Here is a 12,010-nt window from a genome sequence, read left to right as displayed (position 1 = left end):
TCTTAAATCAATTCGGGGTGGGGGGATGACGGAGATCTTCAAGATTATTGTAGTTTTGGATATTCGTGAAATGTATCGTCATAGGTATCAAATAATATTATTACTATATTTTATCGTATTTATTTAATAAGGAAATTTGCTTACAATACCACAAGGGATATAAAGGAGCCACTTGTATTTTTTGTGACTTGTATTAGGAAGAAAAAGAAATTTCTTACATGTTTAAAATAATAAGAAAATAGTAGAAAATAATACATTATATAAACTTTTAAATAATATATACTATATAAAAGTTATATAAAAGTTAGATACAGCTTGTTAGCTCGAGTTAGTGAAGTTCCCTGGACATTTACGCTTGGATGTTCTAACTGCTTCTTCTTAACGACCCCAGCCGGCACTATTAAAAGAAATAATTTTTCTTCATGTTAGTCGCTTCATAATAGTTGTGTTTAACTTAAATGCTCACTTTTTGTTACTTAAATATACTATCGCTGACATCTTTTTAATTAAACATACTTGTTTTGCATGTAATGCTCATTACGAGAACTAAAAATAAAATGAAGCAGAAGTTTATGAGTTCCATAAAAATAAAAATTTTCCACTTGGTGTTTAATATGTTTCTTTACAAACATGCGTATGGAATGCTCAACAGAGTATATCTTCCTCTTTAAATAGTAAATTTTTCGGTCACAATGAGTGTTTTTAAGCAACGAGATTGAATGGAGGATACGTAATCAAAATCTACAAAATTAATTTCAATTTTGTTTCTTACCCGACATGAGTATAAGACACAGTAGATGATCTTCGCTTTCCCTCTAAAATTTGACCTCCGTTAACAATGTCATCGTCATTGTCGTCATAGATAGGTCTCCTGTACCAGAAGAATGGAAATCCGTAGTATGCCGTGTCTCTGGCAGCTAATTCTTCTCGACCGCCTGTAAGATGAAGATTACAACATTAATTATGCAGTATCTTTAGTCACATTATTCAGGATGCATTAACACTGAAAAAAATTTCTTTACTTAATTTTTTTATACTCTGATATTACACTAATATATTTATGTTACTATTGTATCTAAATTTTCATTTAGTAAAAAAATTTCTTTAGAAAGGGAATTAAGTTTTTTAATATATATCATAGTCCTTTCTTTTTATTATAGGATTAAAATGTATGAAAATATAAATTTTTCTATATATAAAATTATATTAATTTTTATAGTTACAAGATTTCTCTTCGGAAAATATTCTCAGGAGTATAAATATGTCATAATCTTCAAACTACAAATTTTGCAAATCTGATTTAAAAATTGAGACTATGATTAGAGTTACCGTTTGTATATAATTGGTAATCGGATAAAGTTGAAGCTAACTTACCATCGTCAAATTGCGGAAGTGGCAGGGCGTTAACGAAGTTAAGCACCGCGAAAACAATTGCGAGGTACGTCGCGAATCTCATTGCGTTGCGCCGGACATAAATCGTACTTAATAAGCGCTGAAGTTCGGTCTGAATTACTGTGCGACATTTTACGTTCTTATATATATACTCATCTTACGACTTATTTTGCACTTTTTATTAAATAATGAGTGACACGTTAATTTGGAGACGTGACTCGAATGACTAATCTCGCTAATAAAGTCAGCAAACGGTAGCGTTCTGGTTGGCGAATTGTTTGTTACGCATAGCCTGAACACTTCGAAAAGAATTTCGCACATCTTTGTTGACAAACGAACTGCCAACGATGACTTCACTCTTATTCAGATATTTTTCTACGTTTAAATAAATCACAATCGCGATAGGGAACCAAAGCGTAATTTTCCATCGTGCCTTTTTATTTATTCGCGATGTGGGATCCTACACGATGTTTGAAAGTGATACTCTTTCAATGGGTTGGTAGCTGAAATGCGCAATTGGGACCTATGTAAATTATTAATGCTTTTTTTTTATCGACGCTTACATAATTTCCCAGGAGAGTCGATGCTGCGCGGGTCGCGCGGTACAGAACGCCTGCCTGTGTCGACGTTCCTCGTGTATTTGCGCGATCGGATGCGAAACCCTTTATCGATCGTCTCGCCCTTCTGAAACAACATCGCTGTCGTTTAAAGTACTCCGCTGAATGCGAGAACCCTAGGACTCTCGAATAACAGTCATTCGATCGGATTTACCAGACTTAACAAGAGCACTGTCCGCGGCGAAATAAGCGTCTTGTCAAGTTCTGTCCATAAGCGCGTGTCGCTCTTTGTATGTTTAATTGACACGGTACTAGCTGTGTACACGTTATTACGTTCGCAGACGAATCATTACGAGCTTGTCTAATTTATGTTCGTTACCAAGCCGTAAAGCGACTTTAGTCCCGTTCGCTTTTAAAGCCTGACGTTTATTCCTCACGGACTGGAAACGTATAGGATTAATGTCTGATCTCAGCGGTTCGATGAAAGTCTCGAGGGAAGCGATCAAAGATGATCTATCACTCTGTTGAAAAGTGAGACGTATCATTAGGAGTTCTTCTTCGATTTAGTCCTGTTATCGATACGAACAATTCCATTGACGATTACCATTAAGCGATTACGGTTTCTGCACTAACGATAAGTTGAAAAAGCAGAATGTTATCGATACGAGTGGTATCGTTTACGTCATTTATTAAATGGATGGATCATTTTTCCAATAAAAAGTTATATTTCTTGTTTGCTAAAGATTTAAAATATTATATTAATATTCAAAAAGAAATTACATATTTTGTTTTGTTAACTTAAACAATAATTCGTGAAAGTGTATGTACGCGGATTAAAAGTCTGTGTAATTTAATTATTATTAACTCAATATGAATAACAGAATAATTATTCTAATACAGCATTTTATATCACTGTCTAGATAGAAGTCTTGTTTTCAGTAACTTTTCTGATATACAATTGTAAATTTTTTTTAAGCCACTACACGTAGCTTTTTTATTTATGCTAGAAAAGATTATTGTGCGTTGCGACGACAGAGACGTCCTGTTACCACGAATTTTCCTTTATCTTCGCGATTTTATATCACTCATATATTACATATGAATATTATATGTCAATATTTTTTCCAAAAATTACAGTCTATATTAACATTGCATAATAAAAAAATAGTATATAATATTTTCCTATGTATTGACAACGATATTTTAACTATAACATAATCTGTAATTTTTTTATGAATTTAATTGCCGCATCGAAACATCGATAATCTCGAGGATTATCGAATTAAGGATAAACTTTTCGATAAAAGTAATTTTATCAAAATTAGAAGCAATAATTCATACTAATGACATATTGTTAGTGAAGTTTATTCTATTATATAATAATAACAGAATTCTAAATTTAAAATGTTTGTAATTGGAATAATGATTTTCTATTTTTTCTCACTGTGTCTTTAAGAAGAAAGCTGCTTTAAGGTAGTTCTCCGGTCCTTATACTAGAGAAAATCGATTTTCTCTAGATTTTCTTGAAACTGTGAATATACGTTAATTTAGGTGTGCTTTATGCGTGGTATAAATTTCAGTACCTCTTCCGGTATAAAAAATAAAGATACTGAGTCTCAAAGTTTCAACTTTTACTAATGAAAAGGTTTTCCAGGCCAAACGGTAAGAGATACGAGGTTGGCCAAGAGGACCAAAGTTGCTCCTCTCGTCGAGTTCTATAAGGAAAAAATGCCAAAATTAAAAAAAAATTAAATTTAAAATTTTTTTTGGTAAAAATTGAAACTTTGAGGCTCAGTATCTTTATTTTTTATACCGGAAGAGGTACTGAAATTTATACCACGCATAAAGCACACCTAAATTAACGTATATTCACAGTTTCAAGATAATCTAGAGAAAATCGATTTTCTCTAGTATAAGGACCGGAGAACTACCTTAAACGTAGGTTAAACTAGTTGTTGCTGAAATTTGATTAGTTCGAAATTTGATAAAATAACTTAATTTACTTTCTGCCTTTGAATGACATGTTTTAATATATTCACTCCTACACTATCTACATATCTTCTAAAATCGCCGATCTATTTTAGCGACGGATTGAAAATTCTTTCAAGGCCATTTTCTTCGCCACTGAACTTGGAGAATGACGCTTGGCATCTCGATATTTCGAAAATTTTTTCCAGCTCGTGGATACAAAAAGAGGGATCCTTTTCCTCAGTGTCCGTAAAAAAATACTCACGTCATGAGATTCTCGATGGCGACCAAGGCGCTTGACGCTTCGTCGATCGATTATCGTTATTAGGTTACCGCTAACTAACGCTTTGAAGTAAACCGTGCGGCCGTGCGTCTTTATTTCTCACAAAGAATGTCAAGAAATACTTACTCCTATGAGATTTTTTCCAATCATCACGTCGCAAACAATATACGATGCGAAACGACGCGGATATCAAGAGCTCCGTCGCATTGATAAATGTTTGTCGAAGTACGTGGAGACGGATAATGCATCGTCACGTACCGTGAATGAACAAACGTTCATTGAATAGTTAAGATCTCGTGACGCGTTTCCGGTTGCAGAATACACTGCGTTTCGCTTGTTTTCGCTTGCTTTTGTTTTATCGAGCTACAGTGATTACTCATTCCTTTTTCGTCTCGAACGTTGCCAACGTTTAACGGTATTTTTGCTGTATATTTAATATTAAAGCTGGAATGCTTTGACAGCATTTGTTACTTAATTTTAAATTTACAATTAACTTTTTGTATAGTTTTGCACAAATAGAAAATTGTTATAGAGAAAATGTCTATTTTTAATGTATTTATTATTTAAAAGCAAGTTTTAAGTTTCCATCGTTGACGTGGACAAGATTACATATATATTTTGTAAATATAAGCAGTATATGTTATATCTTTTACTTATATAAGCAATATCTTTACATGTCTTTTTCTAAATATATCACAATATAAGCTTCTTTAATTTTACAAATATTTAAGATAATTTTATGGATCGCTTAAAAAAAGAAGAGACGAATGATAGAGAGTCCAGCGATAAGCTTTACTGCAGAAAGTCACGGATCATTGATCCCATAGAGAGGTGATCCTTTATACCTTGCGAATGCTCGACAAGATATATCACTGTTATCCAATAATTCCTTTGTCGACGAGCAGGAATCACACTTCCTCTCTCAATCTTCCGTTTCTCATAGGGTCCAAGATCTTCTTCCGTTTTCGAGTTTTAGCGTAGTCCGATCACGTAGCGCGTTTCCCGGGTTCTCTTCTGTCGGAGAAGCACTTCGAAGATTCGCTCGAAGTCTCGGGTGGTCCAACCAGTAATACTCTACCGTGACGTCCTGATGAAGGTGATTTGCTAACGAGGTGAATCACTTGGTTGACGATGGTCATAACGAAGAATAGTGAGTCGTTAAAAGAATCAGCGTGTGCTTTGACAATGAAGACATCGTTTTCAATCGATAGTTTTTACTGCGGAAGAATGTAGTAGCCGAAAGGATTAAATATAGCGTTAATAATCGATATTGAACGAAGCATATAAATAATTAATGTCTCTTTTGACTTTACTGACGATTAGATTTAATCAGTTAATCGAAAGACTATACTTCAGTAAGTGTCCCTTTGGCATCGATCTTGGCGATAAATATATTCATCCCCATCCAAGGATGACCATCGACCAGATATCCCATGACCTTCTTCCTTGGCTCTGCTCTGATGGCGGATGCCACCACGTGGACTACGCTATTTGCGTCATGTAATGCGGCTGTAGACGATCGCGAACTATTCTTAGGATCGATCGCGATGATTGGACGACATTCGTTCGGAGAGCATCGAGGCACGACGCCGCCGTTGGCCGTTGGCGCACAATCCGATCATTCGCCGGTCGGCTGATCACAGAAAGAGAGAGAGAGAGCAGCTTTCCCTCTCTCGTGAAGGGAATAGTTCACCGCGTTTTATCGTCGATAAGCGAGTGTTGCACGTTGCGCGTTGGTATTGGTGTGCTACCTGAAACGACGGAAGCCTAGCAAGGTGTGGTGCCGTCAGCACGTTTCAGTCCGATGTAAACACGAAGCCCAGGTCGGGCTCCAGTGCACCTAACACCGTCGACGAGAACGGCCACGCGCGATTTTCAGAGTGACCCTTTCGTCACGCGATACGGCTCGCCGAGTTCGCCGAGTGTTAACGATCGCGCGAAAGGATTCGCGGTTTCGAATTTTTAATCCGATAAATCGTGTTTTGAACTAACGACTATCGTGCGAATTTTGGACGATTGGAAGCCGGACGAGTTGAGATTCTTGTCGTCGTTTGCATATCAGTGCTACAGTGTAGTGATATTTAGGATCTCGGAATTTCGCGAGTTAATATGCTCTTGTAGTTAACAGTAGCTAGCTGACGGATATGGGCACATGAAACTCGCGAGATTTAACATTGACTTTGTAAATATCGCCGGATACTTGAAAATATTCTTAATAATGAATTTCTGACCATTTACAAGTTACAAGTGAGGCGAATTTTGCAAACAAATAAACTTTTAAAACTTTACGAGAGGGACTTTTTAAATAGACTTTTACACAATTGATAATATATAATTCTTTTTTAAATTTAATCGCCCTAATATAATATTATTTTTATATAATCGACGCTTATTACGAATCTGATATATAATAAGTGAAACTTCGTGTGCACATTGAACCTATTCAAGCGAATCGTTTGTCAACGTGAGTGTGACACACAAACTGATTAGATAAGATTATCATTCCTGTCGAGAACGATCTTGCGCGATATATACAAGTTGTCGAAATGGCAAATATTAGCGCTGAGAAAACGCCCAATGGATCGTCAATATGTTAGCTATTTGCCATAAACTGTTCTGTACCATTAAAGTATTTGTAACTACATTAAAATATTCGATATTCAATAGACGATATAATGGTGTAGTGAAAATAACTTAAATAATCGAAATTATTGAGGTAGCGACTTTGGTTTTTATAAATTTTTTTTACGTCCACGATACGAACTTTGTAACAGCTAGTCAGTCTGTTGGAAGAGCCTGTGTCAATAGATTGCTTAATAGGAAATGTAATTTATCTTGAAGGAGAGTTGTTGCGTATTCGTTCGTCTGATTTAATCTGCACATATAACGTCGTTGAAGATACTGCAATTTTAAATTTGCATAATTTCATTAAATCCATTAAAACTTAAAATATGCTATTACTCCGATACGTATTTTCGAAGCAAACGAACTTACAAATTGATAAAACGCGGCCGCAACCGTTTGTAATTAAAGAAACATCCTACTGACGAGTTGCTCGTGTAAATACCCCTGCGGTCGCGCCCAGTGTCCGTCCGGTCTGCGGAGGGTGTGTCTTTCATGTGCAGGCTAGTCATTAACCACGACTGAGGGGACACATTTCGTGCTGTCCGAGAGGGATAAAGTTAACTTCACATTTTGCTAGCAAAGTAATGGCAGCCGTGCACGATACATACGAACGTGCTTGTCTTGTCTTCGGATGATAAAACCGGTTAAAAGTTTTTCTCTGTTCCTGAAAAACTATTTACGTAAATACGAGAAATAAAATATAAATGTAACTGGATATAATATTAATTTAAATAATAAATTTAACCAATACAATTAATAAATTGAGAAGATTTTTTAAATTACTTCACAGAATTGGGGAGATTTATTTTGTATAAAATGTATTTTGCATATTATTGATATCGTAGTAATAATGTATAAGATTTGTCGGGAATATTTTCTACATCTTTTAATTTGCCTTTTAGAGCAAAATATCGAGGAAGTTTTCATATTATACGCGATCGAAAATAAGCGCATGGAAGTAGATTGAACGAAGTCAAAGCGGTAAGCTTTGTTTGAAGTGCAAACTCGCCTTCTTGACGTTAGAACAATATAGAAAGACTTTATACGTGAAAGCTTTTGAACTTGCTATTGCATACATCGCGATCCGATCACGCGAGAAGGTTGATAACTTTGTCGCGAAAATCTTAGTGACATTTGTGGAGGTTTATGAGTGTAGTGTGCTTGTGGAATTCTCTGCGAGATGACGTAAAAAGGTGCATATTGCGTGATCTACTACTCGGTTGGTTGCTGTTGCGTGTCTCGTTCTTCTGTACATTGCGCAATGAGCCTGTGGCGGTTTGGACCTTTTAAAGATGGTATGTTCATTCTGTACATATATCGTGTAAGAGCGAATTAATTTCTCGTCCGACCTATAAAGAAAGTTTAATTTATAAGATAACTGAAAGCAGAACAATATCTTTATTATTTTAAGCCGATATTATTTTAATTTTCTTTTACTTTTTTCATTTGTTTTTACATATTTTATTCAGAATTTATGCTTTTATACTCTTGTAGTACGCTTTCCCATTTGCAAAGTAATTTATAGTAATACTTTCGTGCAATAAAATTCGCAAGCAAAATCCATGATTGCTGCGGATTAAAGATAAGCGTATCAGGAAGAAGAATATTCGATGCGATATAGTAACCGAGAACAGAGAAAGCAAAATTTATTGCGCTTATCTAAACACGCGTTCGAGTGTCACGCATACCATACACTCCGATGAGCCGAAAAAATCAATTGTCGATTCACGTGACTACCGGGATAAAAGCTTTTCTATATACCAAACAACGAACTTTACATGCGCAATAGAATTTATTGCTTGAATAAACGTGCATTTTCAAACGCCTATTTTCTATTCCTTTGCGAAAATTTTGACCGCGATGCATGGCTGCGATTAGAAGATCACGAACTTTCATGGAACGACGAGATATTTGCATTTGCGTAGTAAAGCTAAAGAACTTAAGTGGTTGTGCCGGCACGTCTCGCGGTTGTTGTAAGTGACGTTTAAATCTTTCAGCAGGAAATAGTTAAATCGTTTTCCACTTGGAAAATTCTGTAAACTTGTGGTCTTTTTCGACGATAAGAACTTTCTCGTAATTTATTATCGATTTATATTCACCGTGGGCTAGAGTAGCAAAACTTTTTTGCGAAAACGAGTGAAAATAATATCTACAATGTATTCTTTTGAATATAAACTTTTATATATAATGGGATTTTTGTGAATGTTAAAGCTATACCTTTTCATTTTATTCTTGCATCGAACATTGATTAAATTAGTATAGTAATAACGCTATACTTGATATTTAAATTTATAAATTATTGTTGCGCTCGGAAGTACTCAGTTTACTTTTAAGAGATAAATTGCATATATAGCCCATTTCAGCATCATTTCCAAAACATTTCCGACCGGAGCACTTCATCTAAATAAAGAGCATATCTTCTGCGTCGACTTGGCAACGAACGACAATGGGCATTTAGGTCATCGATTGCTCTCGAGAGATGCAGTGTCCTTTCGGAGTCTTTCGGATCTCGTAGATGAGTCTTGAATTCTCAATGTCAGTGTTTGATGAATGCATAAACAATCATTATTGTTATTACAATAATTTTGTATATTTGGAGAGCATAGTGAAATTTGTAATATTACAAAATTTTATTTTTGTGTTTTATCAATGAAATTTTCAATGAAGTTTCCTCACTCTGACAAAGATTATCTTAGGCACACAGGCAATTTGACGTAACGAAATTTGAACTCCGACTTGATTAAAATCTCGAACGACCGAGTTCGATGTGATATTTTATCGTGTCAATAAAAAGATATTTCAGTCATGTCTACTGTTTCGTACTTCCGTTCGCAACTGAAAATCCATTTATCAGTTTCTCACAAATGTATATAAAATTTAGCACATTGTTACATGAACGTTTTTTGAAAATTTAATTTTGGATATAAAATGTGACAAATAGTAGTCTAACATGTTTTATTAAAATTTAATGTTAAAATTTAATATTCTCTAATTATACACATGATCGTAATAAACTCAATTATGAACTTAGATACAGCATTATTTTATACAGGAATTCACTTTCCGATAAGCATTGCAATAAATATTTTTACCGCATAGTTTTCGGTTGTAATAAAAATATACTAATTTACGGTGAGACGATTTTATTTCTTTGGGAGATATCTGGGTTGTCTTCGGCACGTCGCAAAGACGTACCGGTGTTGAAGGAGGTTGCGTCGAGGGAAGGGTTGTGCCGCGTTTGAGAGCGTCCCCGGAGAGCCGCTGACATTGCGGTGTCTCATTGTTATGTAATCCTTGTCATACACCACGGAAAATCACTCTTGTCCTACCTTTGTGCCTGACATTTTCGTTCTCTCGCCTTCTCTCGCTTTGCCAATCTGAACCGACCCTTCGGTTCGATTATGGAGCATCTCTCGCCCTTTCGGATTCTAACTCAGCTTCGCTATCGCGAATGAAATGTATATGCGATGAAAAAATGCACGCATGCACAGCCAGCGGAGTTGAGCACTCGGCGAAAACCGAAACGATGTTTGTCGTTTAAAGTGCTTTCAAGAGCTCGCGGTTTAGATATGAGATACAATATGACACTCACACAACCGCGATGGATACTTGCCTTCCCAGCTCCTTGCTAGGCAGCGAGTCATCCTTTTCTGTTTATGTGTGATATTTGATCGTGATGGGAATTTAGGGGCTACAGTGCTACTTTTTCCAAATATAGCGCATCGTTGTCTGCATTGCGTTTCTAATCATTAGAAAGAGAAACAATACTGTATTTATTAGAAATTGAAATAGTACAAATGCTACATTTAAATGAAGAATATATTATGCAAGCATAAATTATATACATTTAATTGCGCAATCGTCTCAAATCTTACATTTCTATCTTATATTCACGAATAATAGATCGTTTTAAATTTGGACATAAAGTTTTCTTATCAAATTATTCAGCGTCGAGTAGCAAAAATCTTTAAATGAAATTTAGAAGAAGGCCAGTTCATTTTTTAAATCTCTCTTAGACAATTTAACGAGCAACGTTAACCTCGCGCACATAAATTTCTCATAACCCCGATTCCACGTAGATACCTACTTTTATCGGGTCGTCGTCGCCATTTATCAGAATTTTCAGCGACGTCGTTTTGTCCGGGATGTTCCAGCGTGCTCCATAAAAGCATCTTCGAGAAGTACATCTCCGCTATCGCTCGCATACACCTCACTTCGGCCTTCACTGTGTGACGAGTGTGACGCAAAGATATTGTAGTATTCCCGCGTCTTTCCATTGCGCTCTATCAGTAAATTGAGGTTTGTGAAACCGAGAGCTAGATAGTTCTCAGGAAAATAAGTGCCAATCTACTTACTTACACCTTTTCTTATTGTTTCTCCTTGGCTTGACTTTTATATTGCTTCATTTTCTGCTGATCATGAAAGTTTCGTTGACATGACCGGATAAGACGCGATCGCGGATGAAAGCCAGGAGGATGGCTCGATAGGAGCGGAGCATATCGCGATAGAGTGCACGGTTATTGAATAAGGCAAGAAATATTGCAGGAACGCGACGTCGAAAAACTCGATGAGCCACCACCACACCATCGCCATCATCATCGTTGGGGGACGATCGGCTTTGTCTCGCTTTTTCTCGCAAGACAGCTCTCGCGACCCCATCTCGCCGTGTCGTCCATCGATTTTACAGTTTCGAACACTCTCGATATAGTGACGATAATACGTCACAAACTTGCGTAAAGTCCGCACGGAAATTGGTAAACAGACTTTGCCGAAACCGGTCTGTCGTCGACGTCGTTCGCGAAAACGGTAATCGAGAAAAAGTAATTTAGTGCGTGAAAAAAGAAAGGTTTTGATTCAAGAGAGCGTGATGAAGATGCAATAGAATTTACCGCAAATTGTAACGGTTATCAGAAAATAATGGCGCAAATGATAATGTTTTCATGTTTATTTGTGGGGATGCATAATACGGCTGATGAAATAATATACGTTGGAAGAACTTGCCTTAGCTCGTAAAATATCGGTAAGATGTGCTTCCGTGAGAGTACAAGTAAACGCCTACGTAATTTCAAACTTATGACAATGCGCGGCAGTTTGTTATATATTAGGGCACCCCTTAACAAAGTAATTTCGCGAACAAAGTTTCATGCTAACGCTTATTACGATACGTCTTGAAAATCTTCTTTGC

The 12,010-nt window shown here is 36.2% G+C and overlaps 2 protein-coding genes across 6 annotated transcripts in view; one reads left to right on the top strand and one right to left on the bottom strand.

Annotated features, from left to right (window-relative positions):
• Nucleotides 1-12,010, top strand: part of LOC139774972 (phosphatase and actin regulator 2) — a 212,266-nt gene that overhangs the window by 14,345 nt on the left and 185,911 nt on the right. Inside the window, exons 1-2 of one of the 4 annotated variants that reach the window (XM_071710589.1) lie at nucleotides 6,031-6,916; nucleotides 7,728-8,120. The exons of the other annotated variants lie outside the window; for them this stretch is intronic. Of the exons in view, the coding sequence (XP_071566690.1) occupies nucleotides 8,087-8,120 (34 nt within the window). The 5' untranslated portion in view covers nucleotides 6,031-6,916; nucleotides 7,728-8,086. Of the gene's footprint in view, nucleotides 1-6,030; nucleotides 6,917-7,727; nucleotides 8,121-12,010 lie in introns of those variants that run through there. 4 annotated transcript variants of the gene reach the window in all.
• Nucleotides 105-4,430, bottom strand: LOC139774944 (uncharacterized). Of its 2 annotated transcripts, XM_071710509.1 has the most exons (4): nucleotides 4,327-4,430; nucleotides 1,956-2,076; nucleotides 773-935; nucleotides 105-397 (listed from the first exon to the last, which is right to left on the bottom strand). In XM_071710509.1, exons 1-4 carry the CDS (start codon nucleotides 4,348-4,350, stop codon nucleotides 379-381), a joined length of 327 nt encoding a protein of 108 aa, XP_071566610.1. In that variant the 5' UTR covers nucleotides 4,351-4,430; the 3' UTR covers nucleotides 105-378. The 2 variants fall into 2 exon arrangements, with proteins under 2 accessions (XP_071566610.1, XP_071566611.1); XM_071710510.1 differs by lacking the exons at nucleotides 1,956-2,076; nucleotides 4,327-4,430 and adding an exon at nucleotides 1,375-1,542.

Source organism: Temnothorax nylanderi, unplaced genomic scaffold, assembly GCF_030848795.1.
Source record: "Temnothorax nylanderi isolate EJ_2023f unplaced genomic scaffold, tnyl_v1.0 TNYL_tig0090_pilon, whole genome shotgun sequence".
Lineage (NCBI taxonomy): Eukaryota > Metazoa > Arthropoda > Insecta > Hymenoptera > Formicidae > Temnothorax > Temnothorax nylanderi.
The sequence above is the reverse complement of the archived record's forward strand: the minus strand, read 5'-3'. Positions and strand labels throughout refer to the sequence as shown.

Bases quoted from the DNA above. Each gene is read 5' to 3' on its own strand.
- LOC139774944 (XM_071710509.1), bottom strand. From the start codon at position 4,350: ATGATTGGAAAAAATCTCATAGGA. The intron at 2,077-4,326 runs GTAAGTATTTCT...ATGTTGTTTCAG, and splicing joins TTGGAAAAAATCTCATAGGA to AAGGGCGAGACGATCGATAA. The intron at 936-1,955 runs GTAAGCGTCGAT...TTCATCTTACAG, and splicing joins CGACTCTCCTGGGAAATTAT to GCGGTCGAGAAGAATTAGCT.